This window comes from Dasypus novemcinctus, chromosome 26, assembly GCF_030445035.2.
Source record: "Dasypus novemcinctus isolate mDasNov1 chromosome 26, mDasNov1.1.hap2, whole genome shotgun sequence".
Lineage (NCBI taxonomy): Eukaryota > Metazoa > Chordata > Mammalia > Cingulata > Dasypodidae > Dasypus > Dasypus novemcinctus.
In genome coordinates this window covers 4,039,474-4,067,422 of record NC_080698.1, presented here as the reverse complement: position 1 = coordinate 4,067,422, position 27,949 = coordinate 4,039,474, and the positions used below count along the sequence as shown (strand labels likewise).

The window sequence follows — 27,949 nt, the reverse complement described above, 5'->3', positions numbered from 1 at the left end:
GAGTTGACCACCTGGCCTTCCCTAACCTTTGGGGGACAGGTCCACTCCTCTCAGACCTGTGGGGTGCTGACCTTAACCACTCTAATCCTTGGGGAATGTGCCCCACCCTCTCCACACCCTGGGGCAGCAAAACTCTCCCAGAATATCGGACTGGAACACCCACCCTCTTCAACTGCTGGGGCAAACCCACCCTCTGTGTACACATGGTGGGGTTCCTCTCTTGGCCCAAGGTGAAGTCTTAATTCCAGATCTCAGCTTTCATGGTTTTCCTCTTAAAGCTGTTTTTCCTTCTATCTCTCCTTTTCTTGTCCTTTTTAGTCCAAGCTGACAGTGGTTTTGTTCATACAGGTCTCTCAAAAACTGTGTTGGCTTAGCATGCAAGAAACAGGGGTCCAAGCCATCAGACAGTAAGACTTTCCACAAGTCTTTCCTAGGTAACTGCATCTTCAATCCTGATTTACAAGTTCCAAGTTTAGTTAAGTCCTCCAATTGGGCACTTCCACCTGGGAGCTTCAGTTCCAGAGGCTTGGAATTTCCAGAATCAGTTTCTGTTTCCTTTGTACTTGACAGTTCAGTCCTCAGCAACATATCTCTCATCTAGCATTTTGCTATAAGCTGCAAGCAGAAGCCAAGTTGCGTTCTCCGGGTTTACTTTGGAAATTTCTTCAGCTAAATGCCCAGGTTTGCCATTTTCAAATTCTGCCTTCCATAGAACACAGGAGTTATCTAGCTAAGTTCTCTGCAACTTTATAACATGGATCACCTTTCCTCCAGTTTTCAATAATAGTTTCATCATTTACCTCTAAGGCATCATAAAAAGTCTCTTTAGTACCCATATTGCTATCAACAGTCTCTTCAAAGCACTGTAGGTCTTTTCTTCAAAGCACCTCACAACTCCTCCAAAAAATACCCCTTACCCACTTATAAAACCATTCCAGCATTTCAATAATTGCACTTCCCCACTCCTCAGTACCAAATTCTATATTAGTTAGCCAAAGGGAAGCTGATGCAAAATACCAGAAATTGGTTGGTTTTTATAAAGGGTATTTATTTGGGGTAGGAGCTTACAGACACCAGGCCGTAAGCATAAGTTACTTCCCTCACCAAAGTCTATTTTCATGTGTTGGAGCAAGATGGCTGCCGACGTCTGCACGGGTTTAGGCTTCCTGGGTTCCTCTCTTCCCAGGGCTTGCTTCTTCCTGGGCTCAGGGTTTCTCTCTTCCTGGGACTTGCTTCTCTTTCCTCTGTGAGCTTACTTCCCAGGACTCCAGCTTCAGCATCAAACTCCAACATCAAAACTCCAACATCAGAAACCCTCGACTCTGTCCAATGCTCTAATGACGTGGCCCAGTCAAAGCCCCAGTCATAACTCAGTCACACCCAGGTACAGACCAGATTACAAACATTATCCAGTATCTATTTTTGGAATTCATCACCATATCAAACTGCTGCAGTGGGGTACACAATTTTACAGTATCTGGGGGTGGTTCCCAAAATGTCCCTGATGTGTCTGTTGGTGCAGGGAGGGAGAAGGTGGGCCACGGCTGCATCCCTTCTGGAAGCCCGAGGCGGCCCGGCCTCTGCCGGTTTCTCCCCTTGTCCTCAGGAGGGCAGCCCAGGACCAGGTGGCCGTCAGGTCTGCTGGCCGGTGGCCTCACGGGTCCTCGTCCCTGAAGAGTGCTAGCCGGTGCTCCCGGATGTGGCGCAGCAGGGCCTGCGCTCGCCGCTCCAGCGTCTGGAGGACCGGCCGCAGCCCCCGGCGCCCGCCCTGGCTCTCCCAGAACACGGGGTCCATCCGCAGCGACTTGAGCAGCAGGCTCTGCAGACAGCCGGAGGCCAGGACCCGCACAGCAGCCTCGGGGAACCTGCGAGGAGCACAAGGGGGCGCAGGGTCACGCCCAAGGAGCTGGGCGGGAAGCGCGCCGGGCTGTGGCGCCCGCGAGGCCCTCTGCTGGGCCTCGGGGCGCGGCTTCGGACAGGGCCCCCTCCGAGAGGCCGGGGGACTCAACCGCGTGCCCCCGGGAGCCGTGCCCCCCGCCCGGCTTGGCCAGCGTAGGCTGGGGGAGCAGGCCCAGGCCGGCCCTCCCTCCAGAGCAGGGCGCTGCGCCCGGCGGGCGGGGTGCTCGGCAGGCGCAGGACCCTGGCTTTGGGAAGGGCGCCCGCCGGGGGTGGGCCGCTGGCTGCGCCCACTCTCCGCGTCTGAGGTCTGCGGCCAGGCTGTCACCCCGCCCGCCCCCGGCCCGCCCCCAGCCCGCCCTCACCCGTCGATGCCCTGGAGCAGCCGGAAGTTCAGCTGGTGGTCGGGGCGCTGCAGGCTGGCGGCGTTGTCGATGTAGACCAGCCGCGAGGGGCTGCTGCGCCGCACCTGGGGCAGCGGGGAGCGCGGTCAGGGCGCCGCCGAGCCGTGCGCGCGAGCACACGTGCACACAGGCCTTCACGCACGTGTGCACGCTCACGCCCACATGCTTTCACAAACATGGGCACGCTTACACATGTACACGCTCACATGCTCTCACACACACGCATGCACACCCACACATGTACACACCCACATACTTTCACATACATGGGCACGCTCACACATGCATGCAAACCCACATGCTTTCACACACATGCGTGCACGCTCACATGTGCCCACCCACACGCTTTCACATGCATGTACACACTCACACGTGTACACATGCTCGCATGCCATCACGCAGGTGTGTGCACACCCACATGCTTTCACATACATGTATGTGCTCACATGTACACGTGCTCACATGCTTTCACGCCCATGCATGTGCATGCTCACACATGTACACGCCCATGGTGCTTTCCCATACATGCACACACCCACAATACACAATGCACTCACACACATGCATGTCCACACTCACGTGTGCACACACCCACATGCTTTCACATACATGCACATGCTCTCACACGTGTACAAATGCATTCACACACATGCGTGTGCACACCCCCACCACTGCCAGGCCGTCCCCTGAGCACCCTGGAAACACACGGCCTGTCCTTTGTCCTTGGACAGCTCCGTAGTCGCCACGTGTCCAGGAGAAGCATTTGGATTCTGCTAAACCTTGTCAGGGCTAAAGTGGGCAACAGGCGCCGTCAGTACCTTAAAGGTCCGTGGCTGGGAGCATGAGGCCCCTCTTCCGGCCCACACTCTCATTCCCACATATTCCCTGAAATTCGGGATTCCAGGATCCTCTGGTTAGGCCGCGGCCTGCCTCCAGGGCCCCAGGGCCCCTCCCTCTTCACCACGTCCACGGCTCGGAGAGCGTTTCCCCTGAGGCCCGAGGCTGCCCCTTGAACACGGCTGGGCCAGTGGCCCTGTGACTGACGGACAGGGGAGCTTCCCCATCCCAGGGACCGTCCCTTCACGGGGAGGAGGTGAGGTGGCTCTGGGACGGGAGACCCCCGGGTCTCTGGGCGTGTGGTCAGCCTGGAGCTCCGCCCCAGGGCCACGCCTCTGGCGCCTCCGGCAATGGCCAGTGGCCTCCGGGGGCAGGCAGGGCCACGCCGAGCAGCAGCTCCCTGTGCAGAAGGGCCCCAGCCGCCTGGTGTCCAGCGGGCAGCGGGCAGCGCTGTGCTGCTGGACCCGCCCTGGCCGCTGAGGATGTTCAACTAGACAAACAGGCCTCAAGCTCTGCCTCCAGGAGGCCCGGGCCTGGAGCCAGCGGGCAGGGCTGCAGCCCGTCCCCCCACCCCGGCGCGCCACCTCCGGCTGTTTTAGGAGTCAGAAGCATTAACCCAGGAAAGATAAATGCTGCTCCAACACCAGGTTAGGCAGGCCAGTGCCCGGTGGCCTGAAACCAGCAGTGTCTTCTGGGGGGGGGGGACCGGGCCGGGTGGCAGGGGACAGGGGGGACGACGTACCAGGATGTGGACCAGCCGCAGCTCGCCGGGGTTCCGGCATTTCTCCCGGAGCCTCTCTTCTACGCAGGGGTCCGTGGGCGCGGGCTCGAAGCCGCAGCAGTAGCGATCCAGGCGGTCGTGGACCTGCGGGGACACCCAGCCTGCGAGGGGCGTGGCGGGGGCCCGCCTCCCCCAGCCCCACTGAGGCCCCTGGCCCACCGCCCCCTGTGTGGCCTGCGGCCCAGGCCAGGGCAGTGCTGGGTGGCTGCTCATCGGTGCTGACGCTGGCCGCTGGCTGTCAGGGCCTCTGTCCCTCTGGCCACCGCACCCATAGTGGAGCTGTTTCCTTCTGCCTCACTCCAGGGTGCATTTCAGCCCAGTGCCCGCTGCCCCGGGGCTCACGTACAGACCATTCTGCAACTCCTGAGCTCTGGCATGGGGAGATGCCCACTGCCCCCCGGTCGGGGAAGACCTGCTCACAGCTCCACTTTTTTTTCTCTAAGCAGCAAATGCTAAAACCGGGATTTCCCTGCCCTGGAGATCAACGTCCTTTCACAGCCGTCTGGCTAGTTCCTGAAGGGACAGCTCTCACCCTGCAGTCGGCCAGAATCGAAGGCAGATGAGGACACTGGGGTCCCAGCTCATCATAAACTAGACTGCCGATGTGGGGACCCTCTGGTGCGCGCGGGGCCGTTCTGGGCCCCCCCCCCACACACACACACAAATAACACACAGCACTGCGGCGTGGCTCTGAGTCCTCTGGTAACACGCTCCCCTTGCTTGCTTCCAGGACACTTTCTTCAGAAGGGGAGAGATGCAGCCAGGCCGGGGGACGCCCTCAAGGACAAAGAGGTGGAGCTCGGAGGGGCCTCGGCGCCCGGGGCAGGTCCTCTGGGGATGGAGGGGGGCTTTGCTCCGGGGAGAAAGAGAGGAACGTGCTAGGAGTTGAAAGGGAGCTCAGAAAAGCAAGGGGTGTGCGAGGAAGTGGACGAAAGTGGACGGACGAGTGGGTGAGCAGCAGGGAAGACGAGCAAGATGGAGAAGATGCCTGCTTCCCTCTCAGGAAGGAAACAGGGCTTGGCAAAATACTTTAGGGTGCTTAGGGTAGAAGCTGAGCTCTCAAGAGGGCTGGCTGTAGGACGACTAGCTTTGCATGGGACAAGAGGAAAACTGGCTTTGTCGCAGTGGAAGGGGAGAGAAGAGAAGAGAGGGTTAGCGAAGGTGACGCACTGGGAGCGGCAGGGGCTAAGGGCATGCAGCGTCCCCTCTCCTCCAGCAAAGCCCTGCCTTGCAAAGTGCTTGGTGGTCGGTGACGAAGGGCTGAGCTTGGAAGCCAGCTTTGGTGCAGGGCCAACCAAGGCAGTACTCACAGCACGTCAACAGCAGGAGTCGACTGCCCGAGATTTGCCCAGATCCTAGGGAGGGTTCCAGACCCAAGACCAAGGCTTTGAGTCATCTTCTGAAATCTGTACAGTGGGGAGATAGGGGCCCCTGGGCTCTACAATTGAAACAATGATAGGAAAAATATACCAAGAATCGCACAGTGTGCCCACACAGTAAAGAATCCAACATGCCCTAAAGAGAGGTCTTGCTTTTCTGGGACGTCATCTCCAAGCCCTTGGAAGGCTCTGCCTGGTAAGGGTGTCTTTGTCCACCTAGGGGCCTTAGGACATGCCACATGGCCTAACAAAGTGCTTTGTGGTGGAGCCTTTGGGTCATGCGGCCTCAGTTTGACCTCCAGGGTGAATGGAGACTGAAGACAACCAAATAAACATCGAACCGTGTCTATGTGACCGAGCCAATACAAACTCTGGACACCAAAGCTTGGGTGAGCTTCCCTGGTTGGCAGTAGTCCAAGCATATTGTCACATATCATTACTGGAAGGAGCTAACACTGTCCATGACTCCACGGAGAGGACAACTAGAAGCTCAGTGTCTGGACTCCTCCTGGCCCCTGCCCATGCGTCTCTTCAATCAGCTGATTTTAATCTGGATCCTTTCACTGTAATAAACTGTAACCATTAGTACAAGAGCTGTCAGTGAGTTCTTCTGGTGATTTTTCAACACTGAGGGCAGTTTTGGGGGCCAGAAGTGACAGCCTTGTAGACTGTTCTGTAATAGGATATGCCTAACTCCCTTGATCATTCATGCCACAAAATGTATTAAGTTCCTGAAAAAGCCCTGTGTGGGGAAGACACAGAATGGAGACTCATGTCCTGCCTTTGTAGAAGAACTGGTCCAAATGAGGAAGCCTGAGAGACCAGCACCAGTTAACATGCTCTGGTTGGGGCAACCGACCAGTTCAACTCAGAAAGGACACAAGACAGAGGCGAGTGGATGTGGGGGTGAAGGAGGCAGCATGCAGGAAGCCAGGTGGCACCACACACTGATGAGCCCATGGACGGGGGTGCCTTCTCTCTCTCTTCACATCTCAGGAGGGTCTCATGATTCCCTGGTCTACCACACACTTAGGGCAGTATCTCAGGCAGCCCCTGTCCTCTATGGTGGAGATAATGCAGAATGCCCACAGGCTTACCCTTGGAAATACAGCCTAATTTTCATTTTAAACAAATCAACGATGGAGTGTCTCTCCCTCAGAGATGACAATGACTGCCACCACCACCACTGATAACTCCACCTCCCTCTCATTGACATCTCACTGCAGCCTTGCAAGGGGGGGCCAATATTATCCCTGTTCTACAGATGGGGATGCTGAGATCAGACACGCTCAAGGTTGTAAATGTAATAAGGGCAGCCCAGCTAGGATTTGAACCAGGTCTTCCGGGCTCAACCTGTTACTGTGCCTTGCAGTCCTGAAGAACAGGAAGATGAGCCAGTCCCACAGACCAAGAGGAGTCTCCACCCTCACTCATCATATATAGACAGAAACACATTTATATACATACTCATCATGGGCTTAATTAATTTGCTCTAAGCCTTGTTGGCTAAGCCTGAAGAAGAGCTTTCAAAACTACAAAGGAGAAGGAGGACACACCAGAAGACTCAGAGCTCGTCATCTTCTGTAACAACTGAGGCAGTGCTGGGCATGAATGGTCCATATCTATTGTCTATGGTCAGTGCTCATTCAACCCAAGTCACAGGCCTGGTCCAGCCTTAGTTAGCGCCACCATCCTGTTTCCCTCTGTCCATGTACAGCCAACGCTTCTCCACAAATGGGAGGGTGGGGAGGATGAACACAACCCACCACCTCCAGTACGCAGCACGCATCAAAGCAAGGCGAGCCACCTCTCAGTCGCAGATCAGCCCTGACCCAGAAAAGACCTTGTTCCTTTTCCGTTTCTCTTTAGAGGAAAACTCTCATGTTTCTCAGGAAATGCATAATTGATTTCCTCCAACAACAATCCTCTAAGTCTTCAAATGGAAATCAGGATTGAAAAAGGAACACAAACCTCCAAAATTTTCTCACTCTATAAAAGCAATGAAAAAACTAGTTTTAAAAAAAAAGTCAGCATCAACATTTTCAGATCTCTGGAAATTAACCAAAGGCTTGCAGCAACCCAGGGAGAATTTATGCAAGAAAAACAGCTGAATCTTGATAAGAAGAGCAAGCTTTGTGTGTTTTAACTTACCCTGGCCCCATTCTCCCATCTCAGCTCAGCAGTGGCCTTGAAAACAACAGTCTGCATTCCCGGCATGGAAGGAAGCAGAATAGGCTTCATTCCCGAAGAATTCTCATTATTTAACCTGCTTGGTGTTTCCCTGGAAGATCCCACTCGAAAGTCTTGTCTTTGTCAGCCTTCCAGTTCTCTAAGTCTCTCCCAAGGAGAATGGAAGACAGTAATTAAAAACCTTTACTGGCACAGTTGTATTAGATGATGGTTAACAGTGAGGACAAACAAAATACTAACCAAAAAACTAAAAAAAGGAAAAGCTGAGGAATCAGGTATACAAAGGGGCTTTGAGAAGCTCTGGCATATTCCTGGAATTCTAGAAGGTTGAATTCATGTGTAGGGCTGTGAGAATGCTCATGAAAGATGAGAAAGAACTCTAAGCTTTCATCTCTGGCTGACCCTGAGGCTCTGTGCAAGTGAAAATGAAGCAGAGTCAAAAAAAACTGGCTGGCTGAATGTTGGGGACATGCTACAACACACACACAAAGCCTCAGCAAAGACTTGGAAATGTGTTGATTCCAGGCATTTAACTAAATCTCAGATAGCTGAGTAGAATCTTGAGTGGCCACATATGACAACAGACTATAAAGAATTAGTTCATAAAATTCACTAAACAAACAAACAAAAATTAAACTAAAACAAGCAGTAGTAGTAGCAACAAAAAACCCTTGAGAGGGAGAAGAATCTGATTTCCAGACTTGCCACATTATATTATCTAAAATGTCCAGTATGTGACAAAAAAAATTATGAGGCATGCAAAGAAACAAGAAAGTATGGCCCATACACAAGAAAAAAATCAACAAACATATTAGTCCCTGATAAAACCCAGATATTGGGCTTACTAGACAATGAGTTTAAATCGGTTATTTTAAATAAGTTCTAAGAGTTAAAAGAAACCATATAGAAAGAACTAAAGTAAAATATTAGAATGATATCTGACCTAGTAGAGGATATCAATGAAGAAATGGAAATTATTTTAAAAAGGAACCAAGTGGCATTCTTAAGTGGAAAAGTACAATAACTAAAATGAAAATTTACTAGAAGTGCTCAACAGCAGATATGAACAAGCAGAAGAAATAATCAGCAGACTTGAAGATAGGTAAATTGTGATTATCCAGTCTAAGAAACACAAAGAAAAATGAATGAAGAAAAATGAAATAGCCTCAGAGATATGTGGGACAACACCAAGGGTACCAATATAAGCATAATGAAAGTCCCAGAAGGAAAGAAGAGAAAGGGACAGAAAGAATGTTTGAAGAAATAATGGCCAAAATCTTCCCAAATTTGATGAAAAACATAAATTTATATATCTAATAAGCTCAACAAACTCCAAGGAGGATAAAGACAAATAAATTCATACCTAGACACATTATAGTCAAACTGTCAAAAAACAGAGACAGGGAGAATCTTGAGAGAAGCAAGACAGAAGTAATGCATCACGTACAAAGGATCCTCAATAAGATTAACTGCTGATTCCTTATCAGAAACCACGGGGGTGAGAAGGCAATAAGATGCCATTAAAAGTGCTAAAAAATACATATACACAAAAACCTGCCAACCAAGAATTCTATATCCAGCAATACTATACTTCAAAATGAATGAGAAATTAAGACATTCCCAGGTGAAAGCTGAAAGAATTTGTCACTAGCAGACAGGCACTATAAGAAATACTAATGGGAGTTCTTCAGGCGGAAATTAAAGGACACTACATAATAACTTGAATCAACATGAAGAAATAAAGAGCATTCATGAAGTTAATTATGTAAGTAAATATAAAGAAGACAGTATGAATATAATTTTTTGCTTATAACTCCTTTACCCCTAACTGATATCCATAAACAATGATTATAAATCTATGTTGAAGGGCACAACATGTGTAAAAATGTTATTTTAACAATAACAGCTTAATGGAGAATGACAGTTTGAAGTTTTGTGAATCCCAGAAAAGATCACATTCTTTGAACTCATCCATTCCTGCGGGTGTGAGACCCTTTGATTGCATTAGATTCAGTTAAGGGACATTTTGATTAGGGCACTTTTAATTAGATCACTTTAGGGCCTTTGGACCAGGCCAGTGAGGCAGGCCAGTGACCCAGGTTAGGTCTCTGCCCTCTTCCTGCAGTCTTATATAAACTGAGAACTGAAAGCAGAAACACACACAGAGGAAGAGAATTATCATTTGCACCCTGTCATGTAAGAAATGACTCCAGGATCTTTCGCAGTTGCAGAAAGACAAAGAAACCCCGAGAGACTGAAAGAGAGGTTGGAGACTGAAGGATGAAGTCAGTGGAGCACAGAGGCACAGAAAAAGGTCCCCAAGAGGCTAGGTCCAAGAAGCAGCTCAAAGCTGAAGAGACAAGCCCTGCCATGTGCTTGATCATCCATAGCTGTGCCTGGGGAGAAAGCAGCTAGCAGAAGAAGGCACAGACCCAGATGGAGAGCTGCAATTTTGCCTTGCCACATGGCACGTGTCCAGGATCGGACCAGCAGTCAACCTTTGGTAAGAAAGCATCTCTGATGGTATCTTGATCTGGACATTTTCACAGCCTCAGAACTGTAAGCTTTTACCCTAATAAATCTCCATGATAAAAGGCAACCTCTTCCTGTATTTTGCATTGGCAGTCTTAGCAAACTACAACATGGAAGAGAATAAATAGAGTTATATAAGAGCAAAGTTTTTTTTTAATAATATGGACATTAACTTGGTATTAATCCAACTAGATCTTTATAAATTAAGGTGTTAATGGTAATCCCCAGGGCACTCACCTAAACAAACAAATAAACCAAAACCAAAAACAAAAACCTTAAGAATATACAGTAAAAGAAATGACAAGGGAATTTGAATGGTTAACTAGAAAATAGCTATTCAATAAAAAGGGCAGTAATGGAGGAATATTGGAACAAAAAGGACATAAAAATAGAGTATGCAAATGGAAAAATGGCAGACATAAATCCTGATTTATTAATAATCATATTAAATGTAAATGAATTAAACACCAATTAAAAGTCAGGGATTGGCAGAATGGATTTAAAAATGATCCAACTATATGCTCTCTATAAGACACTCATTTAGATTCAAAGACACAAAAAGGTCAAAAGCAAAATTATGGGGAAAAAAATATACCATACAAACATTAAAAAAAGGGAGCTGGGCTGACTACATTAATAGTTAATACCAGACAAAGACTTTAAGACAAAATTTGTTACTAGATGAAAGGACACTTAATAATGACAAAAATGTTAATCCATCAAAAATATGTAGCAATAACAAACACATATGTACCTAACAACAGAACTCCAAAATACATGAAGCAAATACTCAAAGAGTTGAAGGGAGAAACAGACCACTCAATAATAATGGTTGGAGACTTCAATATCCCATTTTAATAGAATGTGTACAAAGAAGTACAGCAAAGAAATAGAATACTTGAACAACACTATAAAGCAGCTAAATCTAACAGACATCTATAGAACATTCTACCCAACAAAAACAGAATACACATTCTTCTCAAGTGTACCTGGAACATTCCCCATGATAGATCATATATTAGGCCATAAAACAAGCCTCAATAAATATAAAAGGACTGAAATCACACAAAGTATGACCTTCAACCAAAAATGGAATAAAATGAAAAACAAATAACAGTGGAAAATTGGAGAGAGTAACACATAAAAGGAAACTAAACAATGTAAATACTAAATAACCAATAGGTCAAAGAATAAATCAGAAGGAAAATAAAAATACTTTGGGATGAAAAAAAATCAAGACACACCATACTGAAACATATAGGATGCAGCTAAAGCAGTATCCATAGGATAATTTATAGCTTTAAACTCTACATTAAAAAGATGAAAAATCTGAAAATAATAACCTAACCTTCTCCCTTAGGAAGCTATAAGAAGAAAGGCAAACTGAACTAAAAAGTAGGCAAAAGAAAGGAAATAATAAATATTAAAATTGAAATCAATGAAATAAAGAATAGAAAAAGCAAAAGGTGGTTCTTAGAAAAGATCAACAAAATTGACAAACCTTTAGCTAGACTGACCAAGAAAAAAAGTGAGAAGATTCCAATACTGAAATCAGGAATGAACTAAAATCAGGAAGGGGACATTATTAACACTCTTTTAAAGAAATGAAAAGATTATACGGGAACACTATGAGTAATTGTATGCCAACAAATTAGATAACCTAGGTGAAATGGATGAATTCTTAGAAAGACACAGACTAAAACTGACTCAAGAAAAAATAGAAGATCTGAATAGACTTCTAACAAGCAAAGAGATGGAATCAGTAATCAAAAAACCTCTCACAAAGAAAAGCTAAAGACCAGATGGCTTCACTGGTAAAGTACACCAAATATGTAAATAAGTTAAAACACCAATCCTTCACAAACTCTTCAAATTATAGAAGAGACAGGAATACTTACCAATTCATTCTATCAAATATTACTCTGATACCAAAACCAGACAAATATCACAAGAAAAGAAAATTACAGGTCGATATCGTTTATAAATTTAAACACAACAAATCCTCAATGAAATACTATCAAACCAAGTCCAGAAACATACAAGAAGGATTATTCTCTATGGCCAAGGGAGATACATCCCAGAAATGCAAATCTGGTTCAACACAGAAAATCATTCAATATAATATACCATATTAAGGGAAAAAGGGGAAAAACACATGATCATCTCAATAGATGCTGAAAAAGCATCTGACTAATCCAACCCCCTTTTATGATACAAACTCTCAACAAACTAGGAATAGAAGGAAATTTCCTCACCCTGATAAAGGGCATCTATGAAAACCCACAGCTAACATCCTACTTAATAGTGAAAAACAAATCTTTCTCCTAAGATGAGGAGCAACACAAGGAAGTCCGCTCACTCCTTTGGTTAATCCTTGTATTGGAATTTCTTGTCATAGAAATTCGGATAGAAAAATAAATAGAGTATCCAGATTGGCAAGGAAGCAAAATTATGTCTCCTTGAATATGATAGGCTCTTACACATAGAAAATGTTAAAGACTCTACATTAAAAAACTATTAGAGCTAATAAGGGAGTCCAACGAGGTTGCAGGATACAAGATCAATATGCAGAAATCAATTTATTTCTATACCCTAGCAATGAACAATCTGAAAATGAAAACTAAGGAGACGATTCCATTTGCAATAGCATCAAATAGAATAAAATACTTAGAGATTATTTTTTTTAAATGAAGTGCAAGATTTATACACAAAACTACAAGACATCATTGAACAAAATTTAAAAAGGCCTATGTAAATGGAAATATATTCTGCCTTCTTGACTGGAAAACTTAATATTGTTCAGATGTCAATATTCCCCAAATTGATCTAAGGAGTCAATGCAACGCCAACATTTCACAGAAGTGACAAGCTGTCTTGACTAAACTGCACCTATACCCAAGTCGCAGGACCTGTGTGCAGCACTTTGCAGTGACACCCTTCAATCTTCCCTTCTCTTCCCTCGCAGCCTGCAGCGACACAGCAACACCGTGAAGAGAGGGGGAGAGGAGAGCGCCACGCAGCACAGGCGCAGTGACGGACACCTGGAGCCCCGAGAACTCACCCAGCACAGTGAGGAGAACAGTAAGGCAGCAAGGAGGCGCGTAACAAAATTGTACGCAGAACCCAGTGGCTTCAAACACACGAGGAGCTCCCAGCCAGGACAGACAGTGGAGGAAAAGAGCACACTGTGGATGGCCACAAGAAAATGAAATGGCAGGAGTCACCCAACGTGAAAGGGAAGACGCCAGTGAAGAAAACGGCAAGGTGAGTAAAGGGAGGGAGATACCTTGTTCTTGGCTAGAACGACTCTATACCCCAAGATGGAAGTTTTCTCTATATTTATCCACAAAAATTGAATTTGATTCCAATAAAATCACAAAAGAGGAGAGAGTAATAAGCTGGCTCCAAATTTCATGTGAACACAGTATGTGAGAATATGAAGAAAATTCTAAAAAAGAGCAACGAGAAAGAACAAGTCTTAAAAGTTATTAACATAAAATATATAGCTTAATAATTAAAATGGTGTGATTCTGACATATAAATAGGCAGACCCTTTATTGGAACAGAAGAAAATCCAGAAATACACCTAAATATTTATGGAAATTGGCTGTATGATAAAGATAGCCTTTCAGATTGGAAGAAAAATGAATTATTCAATAAATGGTGTTGGGACATTTAGGTTGCCATCTGAAAAAAATTAAAAAGTTTTTTCACCCCTTATCCCTTACCCCAGAATAACTTCTAGCTGGATCAAAGATACATGAAACTATAGAAGTACAGATGAAAACATGGGAGAATTTTAAAAATAATTCTGAAGTGAGGGTGGCCTTTCAAAGTATGACTATAAGTCTACTTTAGTCTTCTACTAAGCCTAGAACTCTTAAAAGAAAAGCTTGATAATTTTAACAACATAAAATGTTTTAAAATCTCTGCACAAAGACTATGAATAAGGCTTAAGGACAACTGAACTTGAAAAAAATGTTGATAGAGATGCTACACTAAAGGTTAATTTCCTTAATCCATAAAAGCTCTTAAAATCATTAAGGAAAAGGCCGAGAAAGAATATGAACAAAAAAGAAAGGCTTTTAAACAGAGGTAGGGCCAGAGTGGGGCAAAAAAAACAACAACTTGCAGACACTCACTCTCAGGTGGCGCCGGCGCAGTCGGCAAACGAGAACGGGCACTTCCTAGAACGCCTGCCCCTCGGGCAACCCCCTCGCCTCATGAAGTAGTTTTCTGTTGCTGCATAAAAAAATGCCACGAGCACAGTGGTGTAAAAGGACACACTCATTACGTCATGGTTCCGTGGGTCAGGATTCCCGCACGCTCTTGCTCAGGGGTCGCCTGGCTGAATTCCAGGGGCTGGTGGGGGCTGCAGTCTCGGCTGTTGCTCCGGATCCTCTTCCAGGCTCGCCCAGGTTGTTGGCAGAAATCAGATCCTCGTGGTTGGAGGACTGAGGTCCTCGGAGGGCTCCGGGTTTCCCCAGAGGTCTCTCCAGCGCAGAGCAGGGTCATAACAAGGCGACTTGCTTTCTTCCTCCAGGTCAGCAGGACAATCTCCCTGATGCTGCACCTTCTTTTAAGGCCCATCTTCTTAGGTCAGGCCGACCCTGCGTTCCTTTTTGGTGAACTCCTAGTTAACTGGCCGGTAACCCAGTCACCGCAGGGCTATTCCAGCACGTACACGGGTCGTCCCCACATTCAAAGGAAGGACTCTTGAGAGCCACCTTAGAATTCTCCCTTTCGCACTTCACCCTAATCTAGGCCCTGCTTTTAAACATGAAAAGATGCTCAATGTTACTCATAATTGATGTTTTCTTCCTAAAATCTATCATATGGGTGAAGAAAAAAAAGATGCATGTTTCGTGTACCCAGTCCTAATCAGAGATGGGACAGAGGCACCTCCTGCACTGCTGGGAAATGGAGGTCTCTTTGGAGGGAAATTTGGCCACATGAATTGAGCAGGCATGTCCTGTTTTTCCTCCCACTCTTGAGGATGACCCAAGGGGTTCTTTCATCCTTGACCACTGACTTGTTTGGATTTGGCTGGTGGGAGACACCAGCAGGATACCAGAGGGCTAGAGGAGAGAGGGCTTTGTGTTAGTTCCCCACTCTCTGCCTGCTCTGGGCTTTGTTTCTGGCAATGGCTGTTTCCCCTCTTTCCCACAGCTCCTGGTGGGAGGCCTCTCCTCCACAGCACCTTACTCTGTCCTCCTGATTTCCACTCAAGGGTGGTGAGGCTGGTTTCTGAAGCTCCAGTATCCCTAGTTCATTCCTGATTCCTGACACACATCTGTAACTGGCCCCTTCATTAAAATTTCTTCCTTTGACTTACCAGGGTTGGATTCTGCTGGAATTCAGACAGACACATCTATCAAAACAACAAAAAGAGTTTCTCCCTTTGCTAAGTAATTTCACTTCTAGGATTTTGTTTTACAGTAAGTTTTATATATGAGTACAAAGACATATATATATATATGGATGCTGGAAAGAACATAACTTTTTCAAAGGGGAACTTAATGAATAAATGGTAGCACATCCAAACAATGAAATATTTTGTAGCTATTATATACTTCTATACTGTGCAAAAAGAGATATTGTGCATGGAATGTCACCACTTGTGTAAAATAAAGAAGCAAGATTGGATTTGCCCATATATGCTTGAATTCACATGGACAATCTCTGCCATGACATGAGGAAGACTGATAGTGGTTTGCCTTTGGGGACAGAAAATGTGGGACTGAAGCTCAGAACAGGAAAGAGACATATTTTTACCCTACCATATGAAGTCTTTGTCATGTGCCTATAATAACTGTTCAAGAAAAAAAACTAAAACACTATTTTTAAAAGAAGAATTAGGACGTTTCTTACTTTATATTTAAACATTAGGGCAAGTAAATATTTATACAATGACATCTGCAGGAACATAAACTGCTTTCCTAGAGTGAATGCTGAGAAAGGAAAATTTCCAGGAGCTAAGGATGAGAAGCTTCCCATTTAACCTACTCATCCAGGAAGCTCAATGAACACCTATAGGATGAACACAGAGAGATCCACAACTAGATATATGAGAGACAAAATGCTGAAAGACAGAGAAAAATTTGAAAGCAATAAGAGAATTCAATAAGATTAATGACTGATTTCTTATTAGAAACCATGGAGGCCAGAAGGCAGTGGGGTGAAATATTCAAAGTGCTGAAAGTAAGAAACTTTCAACCAAGTATCCTATGCCCAAAAAACTATCTTTAAAAAATGATGGCAGGGAGCAGGTGTAGCTCAAGTGGTTGAGTGCCTGCTTCCCATGTATAGGGTCCTGGGTTCAATCCCCAGTACCTCCTAAAAACAACTGAAAAACCCAGCTCTCCTTAGCGAGCAGATGTAGTTCAGTGGTTGAGCACCTGCTTCCCATGTACAAGGTCTCAGGTTCAATCCCTGGTACCTCCTAAAAAAAAAGATGGCAAAATAAAGACATTCCCAGATAAACAAAATCTCTGAGGATTCACTGCTAGCATAAGTGCCTTACAAGAAATACTACAGAAGATTCTCTGGGTTGAAAGAGTAATTCAGTTCACACACTAAAACAAGGAGTGCCAGTAAATATAATTATGCAGGCAATTATAAAAGATAAAATGAGGAAAACCAGAAATAGTAAGTAAGAAGGTTAATAAACTAACCCATAAATGTATACTTGCTCACTCTTCTTCAGTTCCCTTTAAAAAAATCATATTACATAAAATACTAAGGATAACAATGTATTGTGGGTTTGTAACATGTATAGCATAATATGTATAATAAAAATAGTACAGAATGGGGAATAGAATGAAGCTATATATGAGTGAAGTTTCTATATTTCATTGGAATTAAGATAGCATGAATCTGAAGCAGATTTTGTTAAGATAAGAAGTATGTTATAAGCCCTAGAACAACCATGCAGAAAATTCTTAAAAATATAATTTAAATATCATTAAGAGAATTAAAATGTTACACTATAAAATATCCACCCCACAGAACAAAAGCAGTACAGAAGGAACAAAGGAACAAAAAAATACATAAGAGATATAGAAAACACACATCAAAATGGCAGATGTAAATCTAACCTATCAATAACAAGAGTAAATGACAATTGATTAATCAATCTAATCAAAAGGCAGATATGTCATATTGGAATTTTTAAAGGGGTAAACTATTTGTAGTCAAAAGGAAATATATCTTAGATTCAAAGATAAAAATAGGATGAAATAAGGATAGCAAAAGATATACCATGAAAACAGCAACTGTAAGGAAGCTAAAGTGGCTATACAAATATCAGACAAAATAGACACTAAAACAAAAAATCTTACTCAAGATAAAGAGAACATTTCATAATGATGAAAGATCAATCCATCAGGAGCATATAACTATTATAAACATGTATGCATCAAACAACAGGGCACCAAAATACATGAAGTAAACAGAATTGAACAAGAAATAGATAAATCAACAACAATAGTTGGAGACTCCAAAAATTCATTTTCAATAATGAATAGAACATCTAGACAGAAGAACAACAAGGATATAGATGATTCGAACAATGCGATATGAATGTAATAGACATGTACAGAACTCAACCCAACAACAGCAGAATACACACTCATCTTTAGAGCACCCAGAACATTCTCCAGGACTGACCATTTACTAGGCCATATAAAAAGCCTCAATAAATACAAATGATTGTAATTATACCATGTTTGATCTCCAACCACAATGGAATTAAATAAGAAATCTGTAACAGAAGGAAATTTTGGAAATTCACAAATATTTGGAAATTAAACAACAAGCAATAAATCAAAGAAGAAACACAGGAAAATTAGAAAACAGTTTGATATGAATGAAAATGAAAACATAAAAAATTATGGGGTGTAGTTAAATCAGTGCTTAGAGGGAAATTCATAGCTGCAAATAAATGCCTATATATTCCAAACCTTACACTTATGCACATCTCAGATGGATCTCACTAACTGCACAGGAAACAAACCCTTAACCATGGGTGCGCTTGAGGGTACTAGGGACATCTGGACGCTGTAAGCAGGTACACAGCCCCATGGAATCAGCACCTCACACCCCAGGGTGGGCCTCACCTTGGACTATTGATAACCTATCTCCCCAGGGCAACAGAGTTAGATTCATTTATAATTTCCCTACACATGATTCTTCTACCCCTTTTACTTGAACCTATAACTAGCACCTGTTAAATATATGTCCCAGAGACCTAAATCTTTATTCTGTTCATTTGCTAGTTGAGCCCTGAATCTCAGCAGAGTTGCAGCCAGCACCTACTCTCCACTTCATTGCACTGACCCAGGACAACTAACGAAAGGATGATGATGGACAATGTCCATCCCAAAAAGCAAAGAGTATCTACTCCTGCAGGCAAACCAGTTTCTTTCATCTGCCCCATGATATCTAAGACCCTCTAAATCTGAAACAGAGCAGGCAACACCATCCCAAAATCCTCAAGGGGGAATGCAGCCGTGGGCCAAAGTAGACTTACTAGTATTGTAGTAATGGAAGAACTTGTTAACTTTTCATATAACATCAGTGGTCGCCAGAGGCTCTGAGGGAGGAGAAGGGATGAATAGGTGGGACAGAGGGCTCTTTTAGGGACATTGGATTGTCCTGCATGATAATTGCAATGACAGATACAGGCCACTATCCATTTTGTCAAAACCTATAAAACTGTTCAGTGCAAAGTGTAAGCCATAATGTAAACTATTTGTTCGTCAATTATAACAAATGTACTACATTAATAAAAGATGTTGTTAATGGGGAAAGTGTAGGAGGGGGAGGGGTGAGGTATATGGGAATCCCCTATATTTTCAGTGTGTTCAAGGAGCATGATGTAATCAACCTGCACTCAGGTAGGTTAGAGAGATCGCTAGATGGATAGAACGGCATGGCAAATGTGGCAAAATGTTAAAGTGGGTGGATCTGGGTATGGGGAGTGGTTAGGCATATGCCAGAGTTCTCTGTATGAGGTTTGTGTTGTTTTGCATCTGCTCTGTAAGTTTGAAATCATTTCAAAGTAAAAAGTTGCTTTTAAAAAACACTTACTACAAAGATACAGTAATCAAGACGATGTGATACTGGCATAAGGACAGGCATGTAGATCAATGGAATAGAAGTGAGAGGCCAGAAATAAATGCGTACATTTAAGGTTGATTGATTCTCAGCAAAGATGGCGAGACAGTTCAGTGGGGGAAAGACTGGTCTTCTCAACAAATGACTCTGCATCTCCACATGCAAAAGCATGAAGATGGGCCCTTACTTACACCATGCACAAGGTTAACTCAAAATGGATCAGAGTTTTAAAATGAAAGAGCTAAAACTATAAAACTCTTGGAAGAAAACATAGGAGTAAATCTTCATGACCTTAGACTAGACAATGGTAGGAACATAATTAGATAAAAGTGACAAAAAAATAGATTAATTGGACTACATCAAAATTAAATCACTGCGATTGATATCATCAATAAAGTGAAAAGACAACCACAGAATGGGAGAACATATTTTCAAATCATATATCTGATAAAGTATTTTTATCCTGAATATATAAGAACTCATACAACTCAATGATAAAAAAGACAAATTACCCATGTAAAAACTGGGCAAAGCATTTAAGTAGATATTTCTCCAAGAAGATATACAAATGGTCAGTAAGCACATGAAAAGCTACTTAACATCATTAGTCATTAGGAAAATTCAAATCAAAATCATGACAAGATAGCCCTTCACATCCACTAAATAAAAAACAACAACAATAACAGGTGTCGACAAGAATGTCAAGAAATTTGAATCTCAAATCTTGTTGGCAGGGATGTAAAATGGTGCATTCTCTTTGGAAAACAGTTGGCAGTTCCTCAAAATGTCAGCATTATTTCTAATAACCAATAAGTAGAAATCCAAATGTCCATTAACTGATGAACAGATAAACAAAATGTGGTATACACGAGAGTATTAGTCACCATTAAAAAGGAATGAGGTCTGATACAAGCTACAACATGGCATGTGTCCATGCCAGAGGACCTTGGAAAGAAGCCAGCCACACACACACAACATGCATATTTCCATGTATATGTAAAGTGCAGAGCAGGTGCATTTATGGAGAGAGAACGTAGACTCATGTTTGCCTAGAGCTGGAGTTCGGTGGGGAGGACTGGGGAGCGGTTGTGAAAGGGTGCGGGGTCCTTTGTGGGTGATGAAATGCTCTAAACTTGGACTGTGCTGATGCCTGCACAGCTCTATGAATGTACTAAAAACTACCAAATTGCACGTTTTAATGGGTGAATGGTATGTCAGCGCCAGCACTCCGGTCAAAACTGCATTGGGTCAAATCCCAGCTCCAGCACTTAAGGCTGTGTGACAGTGGGCAGGCTCTGAGCCCCTCCAAACCTCAGCTTCTCCACCTGGGGACTGGGGCTAAGGCTATCATCTGCCTCTAGGGCTGTTACACGCGAACACGGGTGAAGTGCTGAAATGGTGCCTGGCGGCCGGGACGGTTGGACAGACTTAGCAGTTTCTTCTGTTCTGCAAGCAGAAGTGAATTTCCTGCCATGATGAGGTTGTTTCCTACTCTGTGACTCTACTGGATTCCAAAAGAAATGTAGGAAGCCTTGGGTATGGAGGAAGGAGAGGAAGCAGAACACAGCAGCAGCTAGAGGGAAAGTTCACCAGGGGCCTTGGAAGGCATCATTCATTCATTCACTCATTCATTCAACTAGCTATGGGCTTAGCTCTGTGGGTGCTGGGCTTGTGGCGGTGAGCAAGGCCGAGAGGGGTTTGCATTCTAGTGGGAGCCAGATCGTAAGCAAATAAAGCACATATTGCGCTAAGAATCAGAAACGACACAGGAAAAGAGAAAGGGAAATCCACGGGGGGTGGGGTGTCAGGAAAGCTGAGGCCTGAGGAGGGGGGACTCTGAGGCGAGTCCCCAAAGCTGCTCTGGGCAGGGCCGGGGCCCCCGAAGGAGCCGCTGTGCTCAGAGCCGGGCAGGTCAGGGACCCAGGACCGCTGTCCGTCTCATGCACAAGGCCGCCGACTTGGGGCAGGTGAGCCTGCAGCCCTCGCCAGCTAACAAGGGGGCTGCGAAGCTGGGGTGTGAGCCGCGGGCTGCGCAGGGATGTCGTGTGTGGGGCTCGTGTACTCTTTGTGTACCGAAGCGGTACGCTGCGCTGCGCCAGCACAGAGAAAGGCTTTATGTTGGATACAACAGGAGAGTAAAGCAAGCACAATGCAGAACGGGCTGCCCACGGTGCGTGCCCAGCCCCCGGTCAGAAGGTGCCTCGGTTTCCCCTGCAGGGAAGCCCATGACGAGCAGCCCAGGCTCTCCCCAACTAGCCAGCGGCTTTCAGGAAGGAAGGTGGCAGTGGCTGGGCGGGGGCACGTGCTTGGCCGGGACGAGGGGGGCAGAGTGGCCCTGTGTGCCTCGGCTGCAGGGACTTCTGTCCCCGCGGCAGCCTAGAGACAGAGGGCGGCTCTGGTGGCGCAGCAGGTATCCGTGCGCACCTGGGCGGGTTGGGGCTTTGTGAGGGGGGAGGCTCGGGCCCCAAGGCAGGCAGGGAAGGACCCCCTTCTCCTGCCTCCTCCTCGGGCAGCCCAGGGGTCCCTGCCAGCCCGCGGGTGGGCTCTGGCAGCATCCCAACCCCGCCGGCAGCGAAGGACCTCCACCCTCGGACCTTTAAGGCAGGGGCACGCGTGGACCCGCCCCGGAGGCTGTCGAGGGCGGGGGAGCACGTTCCCACACCGTGTGGACACGGGGCCCAGGGCCTGCACGTGGGGACCCGCGGGCACCATCAAGTGCGGCACAAGGACCATCCCACGGATCCTTGCAAAGCCACCCGGGGCCAGGGCCTCGGGGGGGCTGCCCGGAGGGCGCATGGCGGGAGTCAGTGACACCCGCTTGAGAGCTAAGGCTAAAAGCCCAAGGAGGGACTGGGGTACCCCCGCCCTCACCCCGCGGACAGCCGGGGCTCCTGCTGGGGACCCGCCGAGCTATAGGGTGCGGGGCAGGGGGAACTGGGGCCTTCGTGCGCAGACCGACAGAGGCAGGTGCCCATCTTCAGAGCCGCCGAGCACTCCCAGGGCAGGGCCTAGGGGCTGAGGCTGGCACTCCCAACCCCATTTGGGAGGCAAGCAAAGAGAAGCCCAGAGAGGCAAAGTGACCTGCTCAGAGGGCCCTGGGGCTGGAGGGTCGACCGAGCACTGGCCCCTGGCCCCGGGTCCCCTGGAGGGTCAACCAAGCACTGGCCCCTGGCCCTGGATCCCCTGGCCCCTCCTCCAGATGTGGGCTGGAAGAGCCCCCGAGGTCAGCTAGCCCAGGGCTGGAAACGAGGCAGGGCCAGGAGGAGGACGGGGCAGCCTCTGAAGGGGTTGGCCGTGGCCACGAGACTGCTAGACCAAGCAATTTCCAACAGAAGCTGAATTTTTATGGAAAATCTCCCAAATATTAGAAGTCAAGAACGTCCTAAAGCATGCTGCGAGCCAGCGCTGTGGGGGCCAAATGCCGCTACCCGAGGAGGGGGAGCGTGGGGAGAGTGTCAGCCTCGCTCCGCAGTGGGGGACCCCAAGAAACGGGGGCTGGCTCAGTGCGCACACCCACCGCAGCCCGGGCGCCACTCGCGCCCATTTCCGCACGTGTGTGCCCGCGGCTGCGCCCAGGTCACGGGCACCGCGGGTGCCCGCTCAGTGAGCCCCAGCGAGCCCCGCCGCTGGCCACCCGGACCCCGGGCCCCCTGACGTTCCCTCCACCCGCCAACTCCGGGGTCCACGCCGGCCCTGCAGGGACCTCCCCTGGCGCTGGCGGGAGGCCCTGCTGACCCTTCTGCCCGGCTGGACCAGGACCCGCACGTGACCGCGCTCTCCCTCCGTCTCTAGGACGACGTGACCACCTTGCCCCGCCGTGAGCCGAGGATGGCCCTACGCCGCGGCGCGCTGGCAGTGGTTCAGCACCCTCTCCCGCGACAGCCCCGCCCGGCAGCACCTGCTGATTCCGTAGTTCAGGGACCCCGCCCCAGCCCACTTCCAGCTCCCAGCACCACGTGACGACGCGGAGCTGGGAGGAGACGTGAGCCCGTCGCCGGGAGCCCTCCTCGCCACACCGAGCCCAGGGACGAGGGACGCAGAGCGAAATAATCAGGAACCGGGGAGTTCGCGTGTTACCTGTTTCTAATCTAATTCGCCACGGTGCTAGTTGATGGAATTGAAATGTTAATAATGTTTTCAACCGCCGGCTCACGGAATTTTCACCACCGGCTCCAGCACGTCACCGGATGAGACACAGCAGCGGACAAACGACGGAAAGGGTGCCCGGTGGTTAAAGGACAGGGCAGGGCGGTCTCCCCTGTCCCTGGGGGGACGGTCAGGCCTCTGCGCCCCGCGGCCCAGCTGGCCTGGCCCACCTACCTGCAGCAGGAAGTCGAAGAGTGCCAGGCGGGCCCACTCGGCGCGCCCGATGCCCGGGCCTGGCGGGCCGTGGCCGCGCGCCAGCAGGGCCTGGTACTCCAGCCAGCCCAGGGCCAGGGAGTTCTGGTCGTCGTCCGGGTCGGCCCGGTGCCGCACGTCGGGCGCCCACCACACCAGCGGGCGCGCGGCCCCGTCCGTGAAGCGGTAGGGCAGCAGGGGGCTGCGCAAGCGGCGGGCGGCGGCGGGCAGGCTCCGGCGCAGCCCCAGCACGCGGTCCAGGTGGAAGGCCAGCACCTCGGGCAGGTCGCCCGTCCTCTTGACGAGGCCGCAGAGGCCCTGGGCGCAGAGCGGGCCGAGCGCGGGGGTGGGCGCGGCCTGGGGGTGGCCCCCGGGGGCGAGCCCGACCTGCAGCACCTGCCCGTGCCCCGGGACGCGGGCCTTGCCCACCACCTGCCCGTGCGCCAGCAACCGGAGGGTCTCCACGTCGTGCTCCGAGAGCCACGGGGGCGCCTGCCCGCCGGCCGCCGGCCCCGGGTCCTCGGCGTCGCACCACACGGAGCCCCGCAGCTCCGCGACAGAGCCGGGCCACCGGCGAGGCCCCCCGGCCGGGACGCTCTTCTCGGCCCCCGGCGGGCCCCTGCCTGGGGTGGGTGGGGGCCGGGCAGTCGCCCTCCCAGCCCGGGGGGCTGCCGTGGGGCTCCCTGCGAGCCGGCCGAGCTGGGCGCCCGCCGTGCTCTGTGGCTCGCGGGGGAGGCCCAGCTCCTTGGCGCCTGGACCCCCCACCTCACGCTCCCCTGGGGGCCCAGGACGCTGGGTGCCGAGCCTCAGGTTTCCTGCGGGTGCTGACGGAGTGTGCCTGCCATCCTCTCCCGGGGGTCTCCTGCTTCTGTCCACTCCCCGTCTGTGACCTTGCCCCTGAGCACAGACCGAGGTGGAATTCCTGGGCAAAGCCTGTCCTCTCCAGGACACCCAGTTTCTCGCCCACTGCCTCCGGCTGGGGCTCAGAGCCCGCCGGGCGCGGGGGGCAGGGGTGCCAGGGAGCCCCTGCAGCTCCATGGGTCCAGGGTCCGTGCCGGCAGCTGGACGCAGCGGGGGGAAGCGGGTGAGGGCCACCGCAGACAGCGTCATCAGGAGGCAGCACGCCGTCACCACCCGCCGCTTGCCACGCAGCCTTCTCCAGAGCCACGATGCCTGGGGAGGGCAGAAGAGAAGGCTGGAGGCGGGGACGGAGGCCCACCCCAGACCGACGGGGTGGCGCTCACCTGGAGCGATGAGGCGTATGGGGCGGGCACAGGGCACGGGGGGCTTGACCCCTGGCCACCGGCCGGAGGGGAAATGGGCGCCCAGCGTGCCAGCACCGCTTGCCTCCCGGCGAGCCTCCCCTGGTGCCTCCTGCTGGCCAGGGCTGCCCCACTGCCCTTGGTAAGGGGCCACCTGGGCACCAGGCTCCGCAGCGCCCGTCCCCCTCTGCCGCCAAGGGCCGTTCCCGTCTCCTCGTGAGTCCCAGACGCAATGAGCTCTTTTCCGGGGCACGTGGGCTCCTGCTGAGATTCTCCCAGCGAGGCGGCCACGCCCTGCCCAAGTGAGGGTCACCCACTTCCGCCTCCGCGTGCGTAGAGGGGAGCGGCCATCCTGGCCCTTCTCTTCCCGTTCCTGCAGGTGGCCCTGATGGGGCAGCCCTGGCTCCACATGTGGGCAAGGAGGCCCCCAGGCAGTGACCTCTCAGTGCACGGACCCCAGAGTGGCCTGAAGCGTCACATTGGAGATGCACCCCAGACCAAGCAAATCGGGGGCGGGCGCAGCCAGCTGCTCTCCAGGAGGCCCTGCCGCCCGCTCCGGCCTGCGCGGCATGAGGGGCCCGGGGCCTGCGTGAGCACGCCGCGGCGGAGCCAGCGCAGCCGCCCAGACCGCTGGACCTCGCCTGTACCCTCACGATCCGCCGCCCGCAGGACCAACAGACATGAACGGAAACCGCGGTCCCAGCCCCGAGTCGAGTGGACTGGCTACGCTGGCCAGCTGTTCCTCAGACGCTTTTTTTTTTTAATAACACTTTTTAAAATTAAAGTTAATAGATCACATAGAATGTTACATTATACAAACAGAAGAGGTTCCCATATAACCCACACCCACTCCCCCTCCCCCATCATTTTTGTAAATTATATTTTTTTGAAGATATATACATCTTAACAAATGTTACATTAAAAAACATAAGAGGTTTCCATGTACCCCCCACCCCCCACCCCGCTCCTCCCACACCAACAACCTCCCCCATCATCGTGGCACACGCATCGCACTTGGTGAATGCATCTTGGAGCACTGCTGCACAGCATGGGTTACAGTTTACCCTGTAGTTCACACTCTCCCCCGGACATTCAGTGGGTTATGGCAGGATGTATAACGCCCTGCATCTGACCCTGCAATATCATTTAGGACAACTCAGAGTCCCCAAAATGCCCCCACATCACACCTCTTCTTCCCTGTCCCTGCCCTCGGCAACTAGTGTGGCCAGTTTCTCCACCTTGATGCTACATTTTTTTCCATTCCTAGTCACAATAGTTTTATAGTAGAACACCAGTAAGTCCACTCTAATCCATATTTTATTCCTCCATCCCGTGGGCGCTGGGATGGCGATGTCCACTCCACCTCTATATCGAGAGGGGGCTTAGATTCCACATGGATGATGGATGCAATTCCTCTGCTTGCAGTAGTGGGCGCTCTTGGCTCTCTCATGGGTGAAGGGCACTGGCCAGGGTGCAGCCTGCAGCGCCTCGTGGAGAGCGACAGCCCGGCGCACCCTAGCAGCGCCACCCCCAGCCCCACCGCCCCCAGGCCAGGTCGTCCAGGCACCCTGACCCTGGCCAGAGCTGATGGGGCCGTCCCGGGCCTCGGCCAGCCGGGGCCGACGAGCTCCTCGGCCGCCTCCCGCACCCCTGGAGGGGGCTTGGGGTGGGCAGCAGGGCGGCCAGCGGGCCCGTCTGCAGGGGCAGAAGGAGCGTCGCCCGGGAAGCCAGAGGCCCGGGCCGGAGGGGTGTGTGCCCAGCCTCCGACGCCTCTGGTTCAGATCCGAGCCGGCTCCTCTGCCGGGGCTCCGGGGACATGGCAGCACCCGCGGGGGCCCCCTCAGCCCCCCACGCTGGGGCCGCGGGTCCAGGCAGCTCCTGCAGCAAGTGGCCGAAAAGGCCGGACCTGTCTCCTGCATCTCCTTCCAGCTCCCCCCAACCCCCGCTGCCCACCCCTACCTCCAACTTGGGGGCTGGGCGAATGGCTTCACCCCTTTCCCCACGGGCCTGTGTTAGAGCAGCCACCTGAGACCTCCCGGCCACCCCCACCAGAAGGGGCGTCCCTGCTGGTCTCTGGCAGCCGTGCCCCCCCTTCCTCCTCCCACGTCGGAGCTGCTGGACAGTCGGTGCTGCTGGACAGGGGCCAGCGCCTCGGGACAGCCCAGCAGCCCTGAGCCTGGGCCTCTGCGCGGGGCAGGGAGCAGGGGGGACCACCGGGGCCATGGAGCAGGGGCTGGAAGCCCGGGAAGCAGTTCCTCGGAAATCACGGGGCGCCCTGGGCCTCCTGTACTGCCCGAACCCGTAGGCCCTGTGGACTCTCTCCCCTTGCTGCAGGTGGTCAGAACGGGGCACGGGGCAGGCGGCAGGAGAGCCTGTGCACACTGCGTCCCACACAGAGATACTCACGCTCACACTTCACCCACACAGCTCCGTGTTCTTGCACGAGCGTGCTCTAGCCGGCCACACTGCTTGACATGCCGCACATGGGTGCCTCAGTGCCGCTGTAAGGCTTTATGGTGTATTTTCTGTATTTATCATTTTTGAAGGCTTCTGCTACATTTTCAGTTTCCTTTGTTTTCGTGGTGTATCTTCCTTGTGATATTTAGAAAGTTTTATCTGGGACCTGATGCTTCCCTTTATAGGGTTAGCTAACCTGGTTGCCTGGTTCTTTAAACGGTAGTTTTGGTTTTTTTTAAGATTTCTTTCTTTCTTTCTTTCCCCTTCCCCACCCCAGTTGTCTGTTCTCTGTGTCTATTTGCTGCATCTTCTTTGTCCGCTTCTGCTGTCAGCGGCACGGGAATCTGTGTCTCTTTTTGTTGCGTCATCTTGTTGTGTCAGCTCTCCGTGTGTGCGGCAATATTCCTGGGCAGGCTGCACTTTCTTTCGCGCTGGGCGGCTCTCCTTAGGGGCGCACTCCTTGCGCGTGGGGCTCCCCTACGCGAGGGACACCCCTGCGTGGCACGGCACTCCTTGCGCACATCAGCACTGCGCATGGGCCAGCTCCACACGGGTCAAGGAGGCCCGGGGTTTGAACCGCGGACCTCCCATGTGGTAGGCGGACGCCCTAACCACTGGGCCAAGTCCACTTCCCAAGTTGTAGTTCTTGACAGCCTACTAAGAACAAAGGTGAGATCAGCATATCTTCTCTTCCAATTTTAGTCAACAGTATGACCTTTTTTAGCATTTACCTTTGTGTTCTTTAGTGTCCACCAT

At 49.8% G+C, this 27,949-nt stretch overlaps 1 protein-coding gene across 1 annotated transcript; it reads right to left on the bottom strand.

Annotated features, from left to right (window-relative positions):
* Window positions 1-1,027: 1,027 nt before the first annotated feature.
* On the bottom strand, window positions 1,028-27,949 carry GASK1A (golgi associated kinase 1A). The gene is made up of 6 exons (XM_071212274.1): window positions 27,925-27,949; window positions 26,310-26,431; window positions 23,457-24,647; window positions 3,880-4,002; window positions 2,262-2,365; window positions 1,028-1,865 (listed from the first exon to the last, which is right to left on the bottom strand). Exons 1-6 carry the CDS (start codon window positions 27,947-27,949, stop codon window positions 1,655-1,657), a joined length of 1,776 nt encoding a protein of 591 aa, XP_071068375.1. The 3' UTR covers window positions 1,028-1,654.

Excerpts from the sequence above, each read along its gene's own strand:
- GASK1A (XM_071212274.1), bottom strand. The coding sequence starts at position 27,949 with ATGGTGGACACTAAAGAACACAAAG. Across the intron at positions 24,648-26,309 it reads CCCCATCAGCTCTGGCCAGG|GCATCGTGGCTCTGGAGAAG; the intron begins GTCAGGGTGCCT and ends TGCCCTCCCCAG. Across the intron at positions 2,366-3,879 it reads TGCGGCTGGTCCACATCCTG|GTGCGGCGCAGCAGCCCCTC; the intron begins GTACGTCGTCCC and ends CCGCTGCCCCAG.